A 23,577-nucleotide genomic window follows, 5' to 3' on the forward strand; every position below is an offset into this window, starting at 1 on the left:
GTCTGTGTCTCTGTCTGTCCTTGTCTCTGTCTGTGTCTCTGTCTGTCTGTGTCTCTGTCTGTCTGTGGCTCTGTCTGTCTGTGTCTCTGTCTGTGTATCTGTCTGTGTCTCTGTCTGTGTCTCTGTCTGTCCTTGTATCTGTCTGTGTCTCTGTCTGTGCCTCTGTCTGTCTGTGTCTGTCTCTGTCTGTCTGTGTCTGTGTCTCTGTCTGTCTGTATATCTGTCTGTCTGTGTCTGTCTGTCCGTGTCTCTGTCTGTGTCTCTGTCTGTCTGTGTCTCTGTCTGTGTCTCTGTCCGTGTATCTGTCTCTGTCTGTCTGTCTCTCTCTGTCTGTATATCCGTCTGTGTCTGTCCTTGTCTCTGTCTGTGTCTCTGTCTCTGTCTCTGTCTGTCCTTGTTTCTGTCTGTGTCTCTGTCTGTGTCTCTGTCTGTGTCTCTGTCTGTGTCTCTGTCTGTCTGTATATTTGTCTCTGTCTGTCTCTGTCTGTGTCTCTGTCTGTGTATCTGTCTCTGTCTGTCCTTGTCTCTGTCTGTGTCTCTGTCTGTGTATCTGTCTGTGTCTGTCTGTGTCTGTCTGTCCTTGTCTGTGTCTGTGTCTCTGCTGTAATCTTCCTGCAGGAATGATGGATGACTTGGTGTCAGCCTGTGTTCATTATAATTCACACCATCTATTCTCCTCAGCCGGGCTCTGCGCTCTGTGCTCCAGGAAAAACCAGAGAGGCAGCGGAGCTGGAAGAGAGGAGAAACTCTTTGATTTTATGGAGAGAATTTGCTGCTAGGTGTGTGTTAGCTTAGCGCGCGGTGATCCATCAATCACTAATGAAGATACTGTGAGGCTGCTGCTCGCTCTGAGAGAGAAACACGTCCCTGCCTGGGTGAGGATGATCAGCAGCCTGAGAAGTCTGCAGCATTATCCTTATGTTCGTCCTACATCTGTTACCAACCCTCCAACCCTACAACCCTCCAACCCTCCAACCCTCAAAGACTGAGCTACAGGCAGAGCATCCAGAAACACGTCCCTGCCTGGGTGAGGATGATCAGCAAGAAGTCTGCAGCGTTATCCTTATGTTCGTCCTACATCTGTTACCAACACTCCAACCCTCAAAGACCGAGCCACAGGCAGAGCATCCAGAGACACGCTGGCCTTTCTAAAGTCTAACAGGTCCTGAAAACCAGCACCAAACCAGTTCTGTTCATAACACATCAGAAACAAGCTGCGCTCAATGGAAAAGGGTTTTTTTTAAAACAAGAGGTAATAGCTTCTTCTTTTATCAGAAAAATCTAATCTCTGGTTTATTTTAGCTGTTAGCTGTTTACTGGATAATCACAATTACACTCACAAAATGATTTGACAGAGATGGACTTTATGTAGCAGATGTAAACAGATGTTTGGGTCAGAGTCCTGTGTGTAGCCCAGCTGCAAATTCCTTCAAAAAGTCAGTTTTGGTTTTGATACAAAGACGAGGTCGAGTTTTCACCAGCTCTTTATTTTTAAGGAGGGGTTATGATACTTTCTCAGTCTTCTTCCTGTTCTTCTGGTGCCCTGCAGTTCTTTAAAATCAATCAAACAAACAAACAAACAAACAAACAAACAAACAAAACCTTGTTTCAGCCTCTGTCTGTCAACCTCTGAAAGGTTTTATTTTTGCCGCTGTCTCTCCAAAGCTACCAGCTCCACAAACCCCCTTCGTCCTGATTGGCCAGCTCTCTGTTCAGGGCGGGGTAATGGGCGGTCCTTGGTGATTGTGGCCCCAGTGTATGATGAACCAGTTCAGAGGTCTTGATGGGACGATGTGGGGAGTACTGTCTCTTTAAGGACGATGTTACACAGATTTCTGTTTTTGTCAGGCCCTGTCATATCTTTTTCTCTAGTTTCCCTGTTAGCTAGCGTTAGCATCGTTAGTTAGCAGAGGACAGTTTCTTAGTGTGAGCGATTTGCAATGGGCTAATGTTAAATCAGCTCACATTGTGATGTGGATGTTTTGTTCCTGCTGACTGAGTCTAAACATGTGAACAGGTGATTTAACTCACTCCTTCACTCGTTTTTAAAGGATGAATGCTAACTCAATCACTGAACTTAAGCTAACCTTTGATCGGCGTCAGAGGAGTTTTTGCACATCACATGACCCCAGCAGTGCCGACTTTTCACGCCTGTTACGGCAGGTTTTAGCTTAGCATCTCACGATTGGTCAAATATATCAATTTAATATTTTTATTATTGTCTAAAAGTAGCTTCTTTCACGCGTCCAGAGCTGGACATTTATTTTGTTTTTAAATAAAAAATAAAAAAACAGAAGAAAAACTTTTGTCACCTAAAAATAAAATTAAACTCTGATGTAATCCTGTCATCATGTGTTTTAATAACTGAGCCCTGTCAGGAGGGGAATGATGACAGATCCTCACATACCTCAGCACACACACACACACTCACACACACACACACACATACACACACACATACACACACACACACACACACACACACACACACACACACACACACACACACACACACTCCTCCAGAAGAAGTGTAAACACATTGTCTAGACAAACACATTATCTTTAATCAGAGCAGCGTCTCTCCGCACACACAGCTGGAGCCGCCGGGGCTGATGGGAGGAAATGTGCGGCGTATTGAAATAGATTTATTCAGACTGATAGCGTCTCATCCCATCAGCTCCACAGCACGCGAGCCAAACTGTGAGCTGGAGTCTTTTGAAGCCTTTAAAGGATGTATTGAACAAAGGGTGAAAAAACAGGTCTCTAAATGAGTCCTGGATCAGGCCGGGAGCAGAGGGATCAATAACCGCCGGGCTAAGCCCCGGCTCATCCGTCTGATTCATATCTCTGCCCTCCTGCTTTCAGCCTGAAGAGGAATCACTGGACTAAAGGCTCGCGCTCGGCGGCTCCCTGGACCCGCTGCAGAGTGTTTCCTCGAGTACGTCGAGCTTCATGATTAATGCCAGGAGAGGACTTCAGTCCTGATGGAAACGTCAGCGCGGGATCTGTGCAGAGCTGTGTCAGGTTTACATGCTTTACATGAAGAGGGAACACCTCCTTCTCAAAGGGAGAGCTGTTCAGATAACGGATGGAGGAGGACGGTGTAAAAAGGTCAAACAGGTCAAACAGGAAACCACGTTTTCAGCTCCTCCCTCCTAAACTTCAGCATCGTCCTCAGATTACACAGGTGCTCTGACACGCCGGGACACTGATCCCTGCTGCTGACGCCGCGGCTTTAAAGGCCTCGTCTCTCTCCAGGAGAGCAGGGTTATTATTGGTGCAGATTGTGATTGAGCGCAGGGGAAAACCTGGCAGGAAGGAGAGACTTCTCTCTCCACCGTCTGTAACTAATTCAGTCTAACACTGTCTCAGAAACCACACGCCGCCTCACCCCGGCTCCAGATAAATCCCTGGAAAGAAAGTCTGATAACAGGATGAGGGGTGCAGCAGTTTGTAAAGGGTGCAGGTTTTTAAAAAAGTCATCTGAGCAGGAAAGGAAGTCCTTTCAATCCAGTGAGGTGGTTTGATTTTCCTGCGTGGGACAAAAAGAGCATCCACTGAACAAACGACTGTCGAGCCTCGCTCAAGACCTGGAGGAGCGCCGTGCCCAAATCTCTGCACTTCTTTCCTTTCCCCACAAATCTGTAGACCAGGCTGAAACCTGTCCATCAAAGACAACAAGATGTAAACACGTTCATTATGACTTAGACACATTCAGAGTATAACAGGTAAGATGATACAGGTATCTCAGGCTCTGCCTCAGGAAACTCTGGATGTTAAATAACCTTTGTTCTCCATCCTCACAGAGCTCCACCTGCTGACTCAGAGAGCGGGGACAAACAGGTGGAGCTGCCTTTATGGAGAGGATAAACAACACCTGGACAATATGAGCATTAAGAGAAACCACACGTGACCAGAGAGAGTTTTTACCAGGCCCTGAGTTTATAAAGACAGAAACACGCTGTCAGCTGAAAGATTAGATCAACATTTCATGGTTATTTTTGAACAGATTGTTGATTTTAAAGAGGACAGCCTTGGAGTTAGACGTTCCTGTAGCCTCTTTGAGGAAACTGAGCCCAGGAGCTGAGACCTCCTCACCTTCAGTCTGCCTCCTCCCAGCTCCTCTTTCAGAGCTGTGTCTGATTTTATCAGTGTCATACATACAAACACTGACGCTCGCTCTATTCTCTAACCTGGGATCTTTGCTGATGCTCTTCCCGCCACTGAAACATACTGCTAAATTTAACTGCATTCAGATAATTACTTTTTTAAACAGAGAGCTCGTACCTGAAATGTAAGCCTGATACCCTGCAGTTCCCCTCCCAAACACATGAGGGCAGTGTGGTTGGTCAGATCACCTGTTTCTGGTCCTCCTGAGTTTTCAGCTCTTTTTAAACTGATTCAGAGGGAATTATGCTCATTATTTTAAACTGGAGCTGATACATGTTGCTGGATATTTTACAGCAACTATTCCAAAAACAAGGATGGGGAGGAGACAGAGGAGACACAGGAGACAGAGGAGACAGAGGAGAAGGAATAAGTGTACACTCGATATGAGGCAATTACAGAATTTGTTGTAATTTTTTGTATGTATATATATATATATATATATATATATATATATATATATATATATATATATATATATATATGTGTGTGTGTGTGTGTGTGTGTGTGTGTGTGTGTGTATATTTAGTATACAATATTAGAATATTCAGAAGTTAACTACCTAAAAACAATTTTTATACCAAATAAATAGATAAATAAATAAATAAATAATAAAAATAAAAACTGATGAATGGTGAACAACTTGACACAGTAACGGCTCCTGAGCTGAGTGAGATACACACTACATGTTTTCCAGCCAGTTGTTGTTCGTTGGTGCTGTGTATGTTTTGGTACTTGGTTTGGTGGGCACAGCGCCCCTGTGTGGTGGAATGTGGAGTAACACACTATTTAAGCCCAAACCTTAGGAGTTAGACCACAATACTCAACAGAGAGATTTGTCTGGCCCCAAAACAAAAGTCTCAAGATGCTGATTAAAAATACACATAGGAAGAAAAAAGCTCTAAAATGTGACGTCAGTGTCCTGGGGGGAGGGGGCCAGGGGGTCCTCATCATAACCCTCAGTATGGTTTGCTACGGCCCTGGGGTTTGACTTCTGTATTTAGCCTACACCGTTCAGAAAAGATAAACTGTTCCCGTGCTGTGATATCTGTGATAATCTGTGATATCTGTAATAATCTGTTATTTTTGTGATATCTGTGATTTATGATATCTGTGATATCTGTCAGTGATAATCTGTGATATCTGTGAAATCTGTGATATCTGTAAAATCTGTGATATCTGTCTGTGATAATCTGTGATATCTGTGAAATCTGTGATATCTGTGAAATCTGTGATTTCTGTGATAATTGTGATATCTGTGATTTCTGTGATATCAGTGATATCTGTGATATTTGTGATTTCGGTGATATCTGTGATTTCTGTTATATTTGTGATATCTGTGATAACCTGTGATTTATGTGATATCTGTGATATTTGTGATATCTGTGATATTTGTGATATCTTTAATATTTGTGATATCTGTGATTTCTGTGATATCTGTGATATTTGTGATATTTGTGATATCTGTGATTTCTGTGATTTCTGTGACATCTGTGATATTTGTGATATCTGTGATATTTGTGATATCTTTGATTTTTGTGATATCTGTGATTTCTGTGATATCTGTGATTTCTGTGAAAATTGTGATATCTGTGATTTCGGTGATTTCGGTGATAATTGTGATTTCTGTGATTTCTGTGATAATTGTTATATCTGTGATATCAGTGATATCTGTGATATCAGTGATATCTGACTCTCGGGGAGTGAAACCTGCTCATGTTGACGCCTCTTATGAAACCATCAGGAGCTCCGTCACTCTGACCTCTTCTGTCACATCCTGTGTTGTGGGAACAGTTATATTATGTAACAGCTTCACAGACGCAGAGACGGAAATAAAAACGCAGAATAATCTGCCTCCAATCTGTGAGACACAAACTGAGCGGGAACACGGATCCAGATTTAACAACAAAGGCTGTCACAACAAGAGGAAGCGCACGCGGCAGCTGAGTGTCAGCGCGCGCGACCGGCACGGCGTCACATCAAAAACACCAAACACTACTGTAATCCCAGACTTTGGTCACGTGAGCACAAACTTGGTCAAATGGGAGGGCGAGTCTCTGTAGTACGCTTCCGACCGCCATTACATTACAATGCGCGGTGGGCTGGACGAGCGTGCGCGAGGAAAACGCTACAGCGGCGCTCAGCGTCAAACACACACACACACCACACACACACCTCACACACACACAAGGCGGTGAGAATGACACACACAGGCTCTCCGCGCACTTATTTACCAATATAACAATCCGCTGTGAGGGAAAACACGCCGCGGACGGACGGAGGCCGCGCTGAGGACACCGCGCTCATGTTGGAGGATTTAATTCATCAGATCATCGTTTCCCCGGAAGGAGGAGCAGGAATCGCTCTGAAATGTCGTAAAGGAAAAATCTGCAGCACCAACATTTCTTTATGTCAGCGGTTGGCGCCACGCGAGGGCTGTCACCGTGGCTCGGAGTGGACATTTCACGCAGAATAAACCCACTTTGTGCGGGATCGAGGCAGCTGTGGACGCGCGGGGACGTTTGGTGATGAAATCAAACTGAAAGGAAGGAGCATTTTCTCCGAGCTCGGTCTCCAGCAGCCTGCTCACCGTGCTCCTGCCGCCGCTGCTGGTGGAGGAGTGTAAGAATAGTTCCTGTGTGATCGACTCATGATTCGGGGTTATACTGGGAGCCCGCCGCCCTGCCTGCCCACGGAGGAGCCCTGGTGGGGGCTGTTTGTCCCTCCGTCCCCCTCAGAGCCCTCTCGCTTTCCGTCTGCGCTCCGTCTCACAGGAGAGCAACAGAGGGATTAAACATTCCTGCTCAGCGCCTGTTTGCGCGGCGCAGACTGGCTTACATTGTGAGAGGAGCGGGTTGTGGTAAGAAAGGAGGCTATAAATAGCTCATGCAATTCTCCAAAACTATCACAAGTGGTGCATCAGCCCGTGGAGCAGACGGAACCAGGGATCCTGCGCGTCGCGTCGCGTCGCGCTGCTTTTAACTTGATTGTTCTGCTAACGCGGTGGACGGCGGCTGTTTTCGGGGGAAGTTTGGACTCGGATTGTGTCGTTTCTGGGGCCGTGTTTGGGCTCGGAGGAGACGCTTTCCTCATGGATTACTGCTGCTTTCACCATGAAACTATCGGCGGACAGACTGACGTGGAAACAGGCTGATCTCCGTGGATCGGAATGGATACGTTTTCGTGCTCTCCGCCTCTGACAGTGATCACATTTGGAGCCGCCTGACCTGGATTGTAAGCATGTTTTGATCCCCGGATTTACATTACAGCACAATATCCGCCCGGGGCTCCGTGGATGCGTCCTGCACTTCTTTCTGAAAACGCCCAATTCCTCGTCTATTCTCCGGACGACTCGTGAGTTTCTGATCCGCCCTGTGAGGAGACAGACCCGTCAGCCCTGCTCGGTGTTTGGTGCCGATGTAGGATTCCGACATGCCCAGCGCTGACGACCCCAACGGCGGACGAGTATGACTACAACAGCGAACTGGGTGGCTAACGGGGCAAGCCTTGAGGACTGCCACTCCAACATCTTCTCTCTGGTACAGTATCCACTCAGAAACCACGCACGACACACTGACACGCGAGCCAGCTGTGAGGGGCAGGTCACGAGACCGTGGGAGGCACGCGCGAGTGTGTGTGTGCCGGGGATACAAAGGTGAACCGGGCGCTGGTTCCTGGGTAATGATTGGCCCGGTGTGCTCAGCCCGGTGTGATAAGCCCGGTGTGATCAGCCCGGTGTGATCAGCCCAGTGTACTCAGCCAGGTGTGCTCAGCCCGGTGAGGTGAGCCCGGTGTGCTCAGCCCGTGAGGTGAGCCCGGTGTGCTCAGCCCGGTGAGGTGAGCCCGGTGTGCTCAGCCCGTGAGGTGAGCCCGGTGTGCTCAGCCCGGTGTGCTCAGCCCGGTGAGGTGAGCCCGGTGTGATCAGCCCGGTGTGATCAGCCAGGTGAGGTGAGCCCGGTGTGATCAGCCCGGTGAGGTGAGCCCGGTGTGCTCTGCCCGGTGAGGTGAGCCCGGTGTGCTCAGCCCGGTGAGGTGAGCCCGGTGTGCTCAGCCCGGTGAGGTGAGCCTGGTGTGATGAGTCTGAGCCGGAGGAGTGAACAAAGCAGAGTTTGGTTTCAGAGATAAGTGTAAACATCATCATCATCATCGTCATGACTTTGGATCAGATGCTTCCTCACAGCTCTGAGCACCAGTCTCTGCTCAGCCTGGAGACAGAAAGCAAACATCAGTGAGACCCTCTGATTTCCACACAGCTCTCCAAAAAGCTCAGAGTAAAGTTTAAACTTCTCTGGCCTCTGTGAGCAACAAACTGATCATAAACAAAAAGCTCAAAATGCAACATTAAATATTTCAGCATGTTTATTTTTTTCCCAGTTTAATCAGGATCCAGAGCAGACGGTGTCCTGAAAGGCTCAAAGTTTTTATTTCACATGCACCAAAACAAACCAGCTGCTATGACAAGTATTATTGTAGCATTAGCATTAGCATTAGCACATCCAAACTTCTGATACTGCTCCAACACATTTTTAAATCCTTCCAAAGATAATCAGGCCTCAGTTATTTTTTATGTTTGCTATTTTTACAGCTGTTAGTTCACAAACACTCGTTGATAAATATTCACATATTTCAGCAAATTTTCACTTTTTGTCAGAAACTGTAGAAGCTCAGTTTGCACTAACTGAAGCATGTCGTGTCTTTTTAAAAACAAGTTAACGTCAGACTCTTTCAGATCCAGAGTGAGCGCTCTCTCTGAACTACTTCTCAGGTGTTAGTGTCTCTGTGGACACCTGAGCAGGTCAGAAATCATGATAATAACATGATGATGATAAACACAGGCAGCAAAGTGTGTCAGGATGAGCTACAACTCAACTCAACTTTATTTATAAAACACTTTAAAACAACCTCAGTTGAAACAGAGTGCTGTACATAAAAGTAGTACAGGAATAAATAAGTAAATAAAACAAATACATCATTAAAACAAAGCTGCACATAGTAAAATAAATTGTGACATTGCTCTAAAAATAATTTAAAACAATGAACAATTAATAAAAAAACTAAAACAAACCATAGAAACACTAAAACATGAGCAGAAACAAAACAAAACAGGTTAAAGTTTATATCAGTCAATAAAAGCAGCTAAGCTTAAAAATCAGTCTGTAAATCTGTGGTTAAACACACGTCGTACAGCTCCAAACACAACAATCTGTTTCTGTCCTCTCTGACATCCACAGCCTGACCCTCTAAACCGTCAGTTCTCAATCTTTGGTATTTACAGCCACAAATCTAATCTGTTTTAGTTTATGTTTTAGTTTGTAGTTTAGTCCATGATGTGGCTCTGCTAACACAGAAACCTCCAGGTCATACGTCTGAGGGCTGGGGATGTGTTTGTGCAGCAGGTTAATCAGAGTCTGACCGGCTCTCTGCAGAAACGGACACTTTCTAACTCTGTGTATCTGGAGAAGAAAAGGTTTCTGCACCGCAGGCGGCGTCGTTTTCACAGAAGTGACTGTTTCTGAGGCTGCAGGAGAGTGAGCGCTGTGTTTCCACACTTTTCATCCTGCAATCAGTGAGTTACCGTCCTACTGCAGGAGCCAGACCAGTGGAAAGGTATGAAGTGTAGGCTGAGTCCAGGATGTTAAGACGCACACAAACACGGGGCTCCTGGGAGCTCTGAGGGCTCTGAGGGCTCCTGGTGGCTCCTGGGAGCCCCTGAAGCTCTGAGGGCTCTACAGGTGAGCGTGCAGGTCTCCAGGAGCTAACGACACCGGCTCAGATTTTCTGTGGATCACTGGAAGAGAAACAAACCTCAGAGGGTCACACGTGCAGCTGATCCAGATCTCTGGAAATGTCAAACAAAGCTCTTTCAGCTCCTCTGCTCCTCCTCTTCTCCTCCTCTGCTCCTCCTCTGCTCCTCCTCTTCTCCTCCTCTGCTCCTCCTCTCCTCCTCCTCTTCTCCTCCTCTGCTCCTCCTCTGCTCCTCCTCTTCTCCTCCTCTGCTCCTCCTCTCCTCCTCCTCTTCTCCTCTGCTCCTCCTCTCCTCCTCCTCTGCTCCTCTGCTCTGTCAGGGAAAAGGGGACTCAGAATAATATCTTAAGCTCTTCAGAAGCATCTTGTTTTAAATTCCTGAGCACTGACGCTGAAACCTGAAGCATCACACGTCTTAAATTCAGTCTGACACGTTACAGCGAGTACGTCTCTGTCAGCCCTTCAGCCCGGGTTATTCCCCCGTGGAGAAAAGCTTTCATTCACTCGCCGTGGCGTTTGTTGGCCGCCGTGCCGGCCCCTGTGTGGACACCCCTCTCAAAGCGAGGGGGGGGGGGGGGGGGGGGGGGGGGGGGGATCCATCAGCTGCTTGTTGAGAGTATTTATGGCTGGATGGCGAGCAGCGGCGGCTCCTCTCCTCCAAGGAAGCCCAGACTGAAAATATCACCATGATGACGCTCAGAGTCCAGCTCCGAGTCCAGCTCCGAGTCCAGCTCAGAGTCCAGCTCAGAGTCCAGCTCAGAGTCCAGCTCAGAGTCCTGCTCAGAGGGAAAGCCTGAGACCCAGACCCAGACGGGGACAGGGGTCACATCCTCATGAGGAGAATCAGTTGTTTGTGCTTTTATTCTGAAAGGGCTCCAGAGTTAATCCAGAGACACAGAGTTAGACTTCCTGCTGTGTTTTACCCACGCCCCCCCACACCTGGAGGAGTTAGCGTTAGCGTTAGCGTTAGCGTTAGCGTTAGCGTTAGCTGGGTCTGGATCAGCAGATGGAGGATCTGGGCTGGCACACGTGTAGTTCTGACCCACCGGGCTCTTTTATCTTTGATGTCTGCGCAGTGAAGTGGAGGACGAGGTCTGCCTCATTCGTCTCTGAGCTCTATCTGTTCTGATCTCTCTGAGGATGTGGTTTCTGCGCTCAACTCCAGACACACACTGAAAAAAGTTTGAGTGAGTTTTTTGCAGAGCTCTCATATTTACACTCATGAACAGGTCATGGGGACAGTTTCCAGGTCTGGACTCAGACTGGGACCTGGGTTATTGAAGCTGGGCAGTGGTTCCCACAGTGGGGTTGGTGTCTCCCTAAATTTAAAGTCTCATTTGCACATTTCCTCCTGCAGTGAAAACATAAAAAAATCAGGGATTTAATTTGAAATGAAAGTTTAAAGCAGAAGATGTTTGATCTGTTTTCCTCGTTGCTTCGCTGCCGTAGACCCTGAGGGACTGGTCCAGGATCAGGATGTCGTCAGTGAGTGGAAACACATCAGTGTTGGTGTTTGGATCGGCCCCTCAGCAGAGGGTCTCTGTATGTGGGTCTCAGGCTGAAAAGTTTTCTGACCTCTGAGTCTGATCTGAGCAGGAACAGGACTCTGTGTAACCTGAGTCTGTGAAGACCCCCCTTTAAAGAACTCCCTGATCACCTGCAGCATCCTGACGACACATGTCAGAATATGTTGATTTATAAATTAATCATTTTTATTTTTTAGTGTTTTTCTCTCAGTTGTATTTAATTCATCAGATTTCACGTCTTTCCTTTTCTTCAATAACCAACAACAAAACTTTGACCCAACGAGTCTCTCCTGCCTCCTCCATTTCTCCCCCTCTGTCCCCCGAAGTTTCACCTCCCCCATCGCGCCTCCATGACCCCCCAGGAGGTCAGGACCCCGACTTTAGAGCACGCTGACCCAGAGGAGTCTGATAGAAATGGGAATAATGTGCCGTGCGAACAGCTAATCCACAGTTTGTGGCCACAGATAGAAAGACCGTGGTGAGAAATGAACCACGTCGTTTGACGCCTGCAGAGGAGGATCTGTGTCACATGATACAAGTAAAAACATCTCCTTAGCCAATCAGAGGACGGGGATTCAGACTGAGAGAGCACAGCAAACTGTGACCGTCACCAACACTTCAGTCCGACTTTAATGTTATACTTCCTGTCAGCTGACTGTCTGCTACAGTTCAGCGTTAGCTGCAGGTTTGTTTGATAGTTTGTTTCCTGACAGAGTTGGAAACGATGATGACCCAGTTCATATTTCATGTTCAGGATCTTAGTATCAGATTATTTCCAGGATCTGGATCAAACTTTAACATCTGTCAGAAATGATGGTGACCTTGTCTTGTGTTGTTTATCAAAGTAATCCGACCGTTTATGGTGGAGATATAAACACGTATGGTGAAAACAGCTCTATCTCACAATGATAGAGAATCCTTTAAAGAAGTCCTGGATCCAGACGCTGATCCAGATCACCTCCAAAACTTAATCACTTCTTCCTGATCCCATTTTGAACATTTCCTGAAAATTTTATCCAGATCTGTTTGTTAGATTTTGGGTTATGTTGTTCACAGACAAACACACAAACTCTCCTAAAAACAAAGCCTCCTTGTTGTGTGTTGCGTATTGCGTGTTGCATGTTGCATGTTGTGTGACGGTCACAGTTTGCTTGGTGGAGGTCGTCGCTCTCTGAGGCTCTTAGTCCGAGTTGAGGTATAAACCTCTTTGACCAAAGTGACGTGGCCAACACCACCTCAGAAAGTGGATAAAAACAAAAACCATCAGCTGGATCAGAAAAGTCTGCGTCCTGATGTAAACGGAGAAACGCAGGCGTCCTGGAGCTCAGAGTCCAAACCAGAAGAAGACTCAAAGGAGGTTTTTATTCGTGATCAGAGTTTGACTTCCTGTGTGCAGCAGATTAAAGCTGGGATAAGAAACGCTCTGCGTGATGCTGGCGCCCCCTGTGGGCAAACTGGTACCTCCTACTCCTTCACCAACACATGTTTTTAAACGATGAGATCTTTTTATTGGTTTATTTAGGAGTCACTTTGGGAGCAGGACACACTAACGGGAACTCCTGCCGACCACCTGAGGGCGCTCCTCCTAACCGTGGCGTTAAAGTGGCGCTCTGTGTTTTTAGCTTTGATATCATGGCGCTTTGTTTCAGCGGGGAAATGTTTGAGTCAGTAAATCTGTGAGTGTGACTCAGTAGGCGGCGTGCAGCCAGCGTCCTAACGTGCAGCTTGTTCCTGCTCATGTTTACAGACAGGAAAGAAAAATGGCGGCGTAGACGTTGTCAGCTCTGATTGTGTGGTTTAGATTTTAGTTACAGCTCATAAAAAGCTCAGTTTAGCTAAAACCCCCTACAGGAGCTTTACTGACGCTGCTCCTCAGGAAGAGGAAACATCACAAACTCACAAACTCACACACGTTCAGAGTTTTGGCCGACCTGGTCCACACACTCAGCATCTCTGCAAACACACACACACACACACACACACACACACACATACACACACACACACACACACACACACACACACACACACACACACACTCACACTCACACATCGAACAACAACTCTGATCATCCATCTGTGACCAGAGCACACGAAACGCTCCTGTGAGTGTGTGTGTGTGTGTGTGTGTGTGTGTGTGTGTGTGTGTGTGTGTGTGTGTGTGTGTGTGTGTGTGTGTGTGTGTGTGTGTGTGTGTTTGGGGGGGACAGAGGAATGTTTTCAGCTGCAGCAGAATCTGTTTTCATTTTAGGAAAGTATTATGACTGATGTGCATTTCCTGACTGCTCGCCTCAGCCGCGTGCGTGTGTGTGTGGTGTGTGTGTGTGTGTGTGTGTGTGGCGTGTGTGTGTGTGTGTGTGTGTGTGTGTGTGTGAGAGGGAGAGAAAGTGAGAGTGAGACAGAGCGAGGGAGAAAATTAAAGAGGGAGGAAGGTAATGAGAGAGAAACAGCCGTCTTTCTGTGGACAGCAGGTTTCTCCCTGACACCGACTGCAGCCGGAGCCTGAACACGAGGAGACGACAGGAAGTGTGTGTGTGTGTGTGTGTGTGTGTGTGTGTGTGTGTGTGTGTGTGTGTGTGTGTGTGTGTGTGTGTGTGTGTGTGTGTGTGTGTGTGTGTGTGTGTGTGTGTGTGTGTGTGTGTGTGTGTGTGTGTTGTAAACACTGTAAACCATCCTGACTCTGGAGACAAAGTTCAAACAGCCATCATATTACACACACACACACACACACACACACACACACATACACACACACACACACACACACACACACACACACATACACACACACACACACACACACACACACACACACCTTGTACCTTACAGCCTGAAGATGCTGGTACAGACTCGTGGTGGCGAGCAGAGGCCTTCGCTGAGCACTTCCTGTCCCTGGTTAGTGATGACGTGTCCTGAGGAGCAGGTCTGATGTGATCAGCTGAGAGCGGCTCGTTAGCTCACTGTACTCTGATCCTGCCCGTGTGATGATAACGGCGCCGGCGTCTGGCGTGGAAACAAAGAGCTGTGAGACGAGGCAGAGGGAGGAACCGTTAGCTGCTCCGTCCTGATTTATGACAGGTGAGGAGGCGCGCCGTGTAAGAGGAGGTGATCAGGGGCGGAGGCTGGTTAATACACACTGTTAGCATCCCCGGTTATTAAGGATGGGGGGGGGGTCTGGATGAGCTGGGTTTGGAGTTGAGACGAGGACGTTCAGAGCGTGAAACTGGTGCAGGTGATCCCAAAACGTGGGTCCAGTCCAGTCCAGCGTGGGTCTGGTCCCACGTGGGTCCAGTCCAGCGTTGACCAGCGTTGATCTGATGTGTAGGGTTCAGAGGTGGATGTTGTGGGAATGAGTCAGAGCAGGATGAATCAAAGCCAAATATCAGATCATGGTATGACAGTTTCAACATTTTAAAAGTTAGATATTCAACTTTAAGACTTTTTTTTTGTTTTTATTCTGTTTTAATTCAAATAAAGCCAAAAACACCAACTCAGAAAGACATCGTAAACAGCAAACAGTGACATGGATACAGTCAGGAAAAACAAATCAAGCTACAGTTTGTGTGAACAGTGAACTAAAGGATGTGAAGGTTTTTTCTCCTCAGAGGATCAGCTGACCAAACATCAACACATTTTCAGACAAGTTGGACTCAGTTTCCACTGTTAGCTCGGAGCTGTGACTCGTTAGCAAACATCTGACCACAGGGTTAGGGTTAGGATCTGGACTCAGACTGATCTGGATCTGTAGGGGGTTGGGGTTAGGGTTAGGATCTGGACTCAGACTGATCTGGATCTGTTAGGGTTAGGGTTGGGGTTAGGGTTAGGATCTGGACTCAGACTGATCTGGATCTGTAGGGGGTTGGGGTTAGGGTTAGGATCTGGACTCAGACTGATCTGGATCTGTTAGGGTTAGGGTTGGGGTTAGGGTTAGGATCTGGACTCAGACTGATCTGGATCTGTAGGGGGTTGGGGTTAGGGTTAGGATCTGGACTCAGACTGATCTGGATCTGTTAGGGTTAGGGTTGGGGTTAGGGTTAGGATCTGGACTCAGACTGATCTGGATCTGTAGGGGGTTGGGGTTAGGGTTAGGATCTGGACTCAGACTGATCTGGATCTGTAGGGGGTTAGGGTTAGGGTTAGGATCTGGACTCAGACTGATCTGGATCTGTTAGGGTTTGGGTTGGGGTTAGGGTTAGGATCTGGACTCAGACTGATCTGGATCTGTTAGGGTTGGGGTTAGGGTTGAGATCTGGACTCAGACTGATCTGGATCTGTAGGGGGTTGGGGTTAGGGTTAGGATCTGGACTCAGACTGATCTGGATCTGTAGGGGGTTGGGGTTAGGGTTAGGATCTGGACTCAGACTGATCTGGATCTGTTAGGGTTAGGGTTGGGGTTAGGGCTAGGATCTGGACTCAGACTGATCTGGATCTGTAGGGGGTTGGGGTTAGGACCTGGACTCAGACTGATCTGGATCTGACCCATTGTGTGTTGGCTGGTTGGTTGATGAGTTTCTGGAAGTTTCCGGGTGGTGATGGTGGTCTTCAGAGTACGGGGGGCAGGCTGCAGTCAGAGGGAGCTGGATCAGTTTGTGGTTTTAGTTCCTGATCATGGACGATCCTGGGACTAACGATGAGCAGGAACTTAAAACAGGAAGTCCTGACAGGATCTGAAGACCAGCTGCAGGTCACACTCACTTTTTAAAAACTCGGAGGCCTTGGTTAATCCACGTGTGTCACAAACATGTTCCTCTGATGGTTGGCTGCTGGGACACACCGTGGCGTGAGGAAGTGATGTCACAGGTGAAGGCCAGGAGCACTTCCTGTTGTCTGGCTGTGGTTTAAGGTTGTTTAGAGTCGATCTCGTCTCGTTCTCTCCATCTCCTTGTTAAGGTTGCTTCTGAAAAAGAGGAAGGTGATGACCTGATGACATCAGAGTAATCGAGTGATTTGATTGGATAAATGAGGAGACTTCACTCCTCTCTGCGTCTCGACTTCTAAATTCTCCTGAGTGAAGCCGTGAATCTTCTCAGAGCCGTCAGCGTGTCGAACCTCTGTCAGTGAAAAACAGCTCGCTGACGGGACAGAGGAACCAGCGCTGGTCCCAGAGCTCTGCCGGGCCGGGCCGAGCCGGGCCGAGCCGGGCCGAGCCATGCCGAGCCGAGCCGAGCCGGGCCGAGCCGGGCCGAGTCGGCAGGAGGAGTTTTTCTGAGCTCGATGGCTCGAGTGTGAAATATGTGAGCCCCGCGGTGCCAGCTGAGTGCTATTCACAGAGCCCACTGTGTGTGTGTGTGTGTGTGTGTGTGTGTGTGTGTGTGTGTGTGTGTGTGTGTGTGTGTGTGTGTGTGTGTGTGTGTGTGTGTGTGTGTGCAGAGCAGCAGGCTGAGTGGGAGCAGAGGATTGTAGGAATGAGCTGGGAGCCTGAGATGTTGGACAGCAGACGAACTGATCGAGGATAAAATGTGACTTTTTATTTAAAGATTAAAAACTTTACTCTGAAGGTCTTAGTTCCTGTCCTCTTACCTGATTCACCTGGATGATGTCATCAGGGGCTCATACCTGTGTGAACGACTTCTTCATTGCTGAGTCTGTGAACCTCTGACTTCATCAGACGACACGTTACAGAGTGGTTCAGGTTTTCTGGGATAGAAACAGTTTTTATATCTTTATTATTCAGCAGAGCTGTCCACAGCAAAACCTGATCTCCACTCAGTGTTGATGTTTTATTATTTGGAGGAAAACTGCCGCGTTGAATTTCCTCCAAGGATCAGCCGGAGTTTGATCTCATTAGGAGTTAAAACAAGTTTTAGGTTTTAAAAAGTTTGTTGAACTGTGTTAAAAGCAGTTTGTATCTCGGCCTGTCCTGGAGCGGGTGCAGACAAATTCCTGATTCCTAACTCCTAACTCCGAACTCCTAACTCTTAACTCCTGACTCCTGATTCCTGATTGATCCTGAGAGAAAATAAAAACACACCGTCTGATGATAATTATAATCTGCCAACGACGCAAGAAAAATGCACGAAAAAAGTAAAGTTTATTGTTTTACTCAATCAATAGATTTTTTCTGCTCAGTTCATTTTTGTCTTTTCATTTCTCTAAAAAAGACTTTTTCTAGATTGCTGGCAAATCCAGAAAACTGTCCTACAGCAGCAGGAAGCAGCAGGACGGAACAGCAGGTAGCAGTAGATAACAGCAGGAAGTAGCGGGAGAGAGCAGCAGGCAGCAGTAGGAAGCAGCAGGTAGCAGCAGGTAGCAGTAGGAAGCAGAAGGTAGCAGCAGGTAGCAGTAGGAAGCAGCAGGTAGCAGCAGGAAGCAGCAGGTAGCAGCAGGTAGCAGCAGGTAGCAGCAGGAAGCAGTAGGAAGCAGAAGGTAGCAGCAGGAAGCAGCAGGTAGCAGCAGGAAGCAGCAGGTAGCAGTAGGAAGCAGTAGGAAGCAGTAGGAAGCAGCAGGAAGCAGCAGGTAGCAGCAGGAAGCAGCAGGTAGCAGCAGGTAGCAGTAGGAAGCAGAAGGTAGCAGCAGGAAGCAGCAGGTAGCAGCAGGTAGCAGTAGGAAGCAGAAGGTAGCAGCAGGAAGCAGAAGGTAGCAGCAGGAAGCAGCAGGTAGCAGCAGGAAGCAGCAGGTAGCAGTAGGAAGCAGTAGGTAGCAGTAGGAAGCAGCAGGTAGCAGCAGGTAGCAGCAGGAAGCAGCAGGTAGCAGTAGGAAGCAGTAGGTAGCAGTAGGAAGCAGCAGGAAGCAGCAGGTAGCAGCAGGAAGCAGCAGGTAGCAGCAGGAAGCAGCAGGTAGCAGTAGGAAGCAGTAGGTAGCAGTAGGAAGCAGTAGGAAGCAGCAGGTAGCAGCAGGTAGCAGCAGGAAGCAGCAGGTAGCAGCAGGAAGCAGTAGGAAGCAACAGGTAGCAGGGTAAATATTTCTGCCAGCCGCCAGCTTCGCCAGCATCATGCTTGGCTGGGATTCAGTCAGAGCGCACTAAGGTCAGAGGTGGTCTTTGAGGGGGGGTGAAGACGTTAGCGCTGTCTGCCGTCTCTGTGGCTAATCCTAATTATCATGTTCATTCAGAGATTATCTGCAGCCAATCAGACGGCTGCTTGATGAGAACAAACACATTATGAGCAGACTGTTGATCCACAGACGTTTGTGGCGCATTGATTCGCTGCACGCTGCCAAACGGGGCTCCCTCTGATCCTGGATCAGGCAGACGACCATGATCTCTGAGACGGCGAGGAATATGAGCTCAGCTCCGTTTCAGACCCAAACTTCTTCACAGGATTAAAACGTTTCAGACCCAAACTTCTTCACACGATAAAAACGTTTCAGACCCAAACTTCTTCACAGGATTAAAACGTTTCAGACCCAAACTTCTTCACACGATAAAAACGTTTCAGACCCAAACTTCTTCACACAGACTGAAACGTTTCAGAGTCGTCTTGACTGGTTTCCAGACAGATATGAACCTGACGTGCTGCTTTTCTCCTCTGGAAGGAGTGAATGGGCAGGTGGAGAGCTGCGTGTGTGTGTGTGTGTGTGTGTGTGTGTGTGTGTGTGTGTGTGTGTTTGCACAGGACTCTGCTGTGTGTAATCTACCTGCCCCTCCCTCTCGTTGAGCTGAATCACACACAGCAGCCAGGTGAGCTGCAGACGAGCCTGAACCTGTGGTGGTGTGACCTACAGTGAAGAGAGAGGCCCTGCCCTGTCCCACACACACACGCACACACACCCACACACACCCACACACACACACACACACACACACACACACACACACACACACACACACACACACACACACACACAGAAACAGAAGTATTACCCTGTCTGCTGTAATGGATAAAAACGTGGTGCTGTGCTGTCATTTCATCAGAAATGCTCCCCCTGTGGTAAAAATCGATGCAGGAAATAACGAGCTCTGAGCTGAAATCAGAGATTTTTTCAGGCCTCTCTCGCTTCATTTGCCGATTTCAGCAACAATCACATGATTAACTACTCGTAGGCGCTACAAAAACCTCCATGCTGTGCTAATTGAACAATGAGCGTGTGGTCAATTTGTCTTTGCACCGATACCTGTAATCCCAGGACGTCTCTGACCAGTCAGAGGAAACTGGAAAGATTTTATCTGTGCAACAATTTAAAAAACACCATGAGGTTAAAAAGTGTTAAACTTTTACAGAAATCACAACACAACGTAAAATAAAAATTAGTGTAGAATTAGAGAGAAGCAGTGAGCAAACAAAGCGTTTCAGCCTGAAACCGTGGTTGAGTAATCAGCTCCTGAGAGGGGGGTGGACCAGAGGTTCCTAGACCGGGGCAGGGACCCCCTTTGAGCGGAAGGCCTTAAAAATCAAAACTGGTTTTGGATTGGCTCATTGGTGTTTCCCAAGCACCAACCTCCAGCCGCTCAAAATGACGTCAGAGAAACCATGTACACAGTCTGTAGTGAAGTCACATGACACACGGTCAGCTGTCCATCACTGCATTTGAGGAGTCAACCCCTGGAAGTTAGCAACCAATGCTCCATCAACGAATGCTCGATCAACGAACGCTCAATCAACTAATGATTGATCAGCGAACGCTCAATCAACGAATGCTTGATCAACAAATGCTTGATCAACAAATTCTCAATCACCATCCGGTTCATGGAGGGAGCACGGGATGGTGAGAAGCCTGGGTCTGATGATCTGACAGGAAGAAGGATTTCAGGAGATGAAGCCGAGCTGAGATCATGCAGAGCAGTGTAGGGGGTTTACAGGATCTTGAAAAGGATGAATGAATGAATGAATGAATGAATGAATGAAAGAAATAAATTGAACAGTAAGCCAGTGAGATGTGGCAGTATTCGTGTAACGTATGAAGGCAGTCTCTGTGACATCACTGATCTGTTTGCGAAGCAGAGTTTCAAAGCCTGTCGTCAGCAGAAGACATGAAGCAAATGCTAAACTCAGCCCAACTTCAGTTTTATGTAAAACGGCAGCCTTTAGCCTCCTGGCTAACTCCTCACAGCAGCCTTTAGCCTCCTGGCTAACCCCTCACAGCAGCCTTTAGCCTCCTGGCTAACCCCTCACAGCAGGCTTTAGCCTCCTGGCTAACTCCTCACAGCAGCCTTTAGCCTCCTGGCTAACCCCTCACAGCAGCCTTTAGCCTCCTGGCTAACCCCTCACAGCAGCCTTTAGCCTCCTGGCTAACCCCTCATACTCAGCAGCCTTTAGCCTCCTGGCTAACCCCTCACAGCAGCCTTTAGCCTCCTGGCTAACCCCTCACAGCAGCCTTTAGCCTCCTGGCTAACCCCTCATACTCAGCAGCCTTTAGCCTCCTGGCTAACCCCTCACAGCAGCCTTTAGCCTCCTGGCTAACCCCTCACAGCAGCCTTTAGCCTCCTGGCTAACTCCTCACAGCAGCCTTTAGCCTCCTGGCTAACCCCTCACAGCAGCCTGTAGCCTCCTGGCTAACCCCTCACAGCAGCCTTTAGCCTCCTAGCTAACTCCTCACAGCAGCCTTTAGCCTCCTAGCTAACCCCTCACAGCAGCCTTTAGCCTCCTGGCTAACCCCTCACAGCAGCCTTTAGCCTCCTGGCTAACTCCTCACAGCAGCCTTTAGCCTCCTGGCTAACCCCTCATACTCAGCAGCCTTTAGCCTCCTGGCTAACCCCTCACAGCAGCCTGTAGCCTCCTGGCTAACCCCTCACAGCAGTCTTTAGCCTCCTGGCTAACCCCTCACAGCAGTCTTTAGCCTCCTGGCTAACCCCTCACAGCAGTCTTTAGCCTCCTGGCTAACCCCTCACAGCAGTCTTTAGCCTCCTGGCTAACCCCTCATACTCAGCAGCCTTTAGCCACCTGGCTAACCCCTCATACTCAGCAGCCTTTAGCCTCCTGGCTAACTCCTCACAGCAGCCTTTAGCCACCTGGCTAACCCCTCATACTCAGCAGCCTTTAGCCTCCTGGCTAACCCCTCATACTCAGCAGCGCCTCCTATTGGACAGACCCAGTGTCTGCAGATGGAGAAACAAGCCACTCTGATTATTTTGTACCAGGCTGTAAACATGTTTGTTTCTGCTGTAAGGATCATCTCTTTGAATGGGTGTGTATGTGGCCTCTGGTACTTTTGGAGTTAACCCCTAGTGGACACTTGAGGAACTGCAGTTTGTATTTTTGTAACAGTTTCTGACTAAATGAGCATTGATCTAATGTGAGGATCTGTCTAAGCTGCAGGAAGCAGGAGGTCATGATGTGAAGGTCAAAGGTCGTGATGGCGTGATGATGTCATCAGTTCGGTCTGAGCTGATCCAGCTGGAGGGAAACAAACGTCTTCACCCCGAGCAGACGCTGCTCCTGATTCCTGGGTGACATTCAGAGGAGAGGAGCTCCACAGAGCTGCTGTTTTATTCCCACAGTCACCCTGGAGACAGAAATATCAAAAACTGAAAATCTTTCTGCTTCCTATAGATGTTGTATGTTGCCTAGCAACTATTTTTACTTTTCTCTCCGTCTTCTGCTTTCTCTCCAGTGATTCTGCGTTCTGCCGTCTGTGTGTGTCGTTCCCCTCTCCCCGTGGCCTGTCACGGTTAATTAAGTTACGCCACAGACGCTCGTAAAGCAGCGCTTGGTTTATTTATCTGAGGTGAATAATTCAGGCCGAGCACGGCGACCGCTTCGTCCCTCTGTGAGAGCATCCTGACACACACACACACACACACACACACACACACACACACACACACACACACACACACACACACACACACACACACACTCTTCTCTCTGTGTGTCAGGTTGAGGAGTCAGGGTTTGATGGAGGCGCTCTGCCGTCTGATTGGCAGGTCTATCTGTCACTCAGCCCCGGGGACTCCGGCTGCTCTAATTAGGGCGCCGGGCGCGCCGGGCGCTCTGGGCGCTCTGGGCGCTCTGGGCCCCGGGGCCGGATGCTGCAGCAGAGCACGGATCAAATGACGGCCCTTGTTTTGGGGGACGTGTAAAGGTGGAGGCGGCGGGCGGAGGAGAAGCATCTGCTCGCTGCCCGCGGCCCCAGAGACCTGTTTCCTACACCTGTTTGCTGCTCTGTGTCGCCCTCGCCGCCTCAGTGGTGAGGTAATGTGCATCGCTCTTCATTTGTGGCGTGAAGCGCTGGAGGGGGAGCGCTGCTCCTTGTGGGTTAATTTGATTTCAGTGGGTTAATTGATGGAGGGGGAGTCGTTGCCTGTTCTGATTTCTGCCGCTCCTTCCTCTAACGGTGACTCCTCGCCGCTGACGGAGCGGCGCAGACCTCAACCTGCAGCGTCTCTGTCTGCGTTTGATTTTTCATTAGGAGGCGTCTCTTCAGCTCTGCTCGGGATGATTTAAAGTCACAGTACCAGGAGGTTTGGTTTCAGAGATCATTATGGTCTGTCAGTCAGTTTTTAATGTGTGAACAGTCACAGAGGACTTTGTCCGTACAGATTCTGATTATTGACACATAAACTAGGCTTTATTTTTGACCGGAATTTGTAAATTAAAGAGAGGGTGTTGGGATTGTTTTCAAGTATTTATTTTGTCCCTCTGGTGCCTCCATAGAGTCTTTTTTTATAAGATTTATAGCATCCCCTAAAATCCCCCTCTCCTTTCGTTGGTGTTTCAGAAAACCCTCTGATTGGACAGCTCTCTGGAGGGGGCGGAGCTATGGGCAGACCTTGGTGTTTGAGGCCCATGTCTTCAGCTAATCATGGACCAGTCGCCAGTTTGTGGTGACCTCATAAAACCAGGAAGTCTCGTGAAGAGAGTGTTTTGATCCGTTTGCAGATTCAAAGATTTCTGAATGAATATTTAGCAGTTTGAAAATCTGCACATGCTCAGTCTGAACATCCATGTTTGTAGCTTTTTGTTCATGTTTATTAATCTGGGGAAGCAGAAACCCCTCTTTAAGAAAACTTTCAAACCAGATACATATCCAGAGACTGTGATCATGTCATCACTGTGTATGAAGCTCTGAATCATGTCTTTTTATTTGTTTACTGTATTTTTAACACATTGAAGAAACAAAGAAGAGTCTGAGTTTCCATTAAAAACAACCAGCTTTAGATTAAGGTGTCAGTCAGAGCTTTAAACTGAGTCAGCTCAGACCTCAGATGTTTCCCTCGTCTCTGACACGGACTCAGATATTGTTGTTTCTGATGAAGGACGCT

At 48.1% G+C, this 23,577-nt stretch overlaps 1 protein-coding gene across 4 annotated transcripts in view; it reads left to right on the plus strand.

The window, feature by feature from the left end:
- The first annotated feature begins 6,295 nt into the window (after window positions 1-6,295).
- The window catches only part of LOC141805253 (mediator of RNA polymerase II transcription subunit 13-like), a 94,106-nt gene continuing 76,824 nt past the window's right edge, over window positions 6,296-23,577 (plus strand). For all 4 annotated transcript variants that reach the window (XM_074690177.1, XM_074690178.1, XM_074690179.1 and 1 more), the window contains exon 1: window positions 6,296-7,706. In XM_074690177.1, coding sequence (XP_074546278.1) covers window positions 7,635-7,706 — 72 coding nt within the window. In that variant the 5' untranslated portion in view covers window positions 6,296-7,634. The remainder of the gene's footprint in view (window positions 7,707-23,577) is intronic.

Source organism: Halichoeres trimaculatus, unplaced genomic scaffold (genome assembly GCF_033239565.1).
Source record: "Halichoeres trimaculatus isolate MK-OKI-2021-1 unplaced genomic scaffold, fHalTri1.1 fHalTri1_scaffold_16, whole genome shotgun sequence".
Taxonomy (NCBI): domain Eukaryota; kingdom Metazoa; phylum Chordata; class Actinopteri; order Labriformes; family Labridae; genus Halichoeres; species Halichoeres trimaculatus.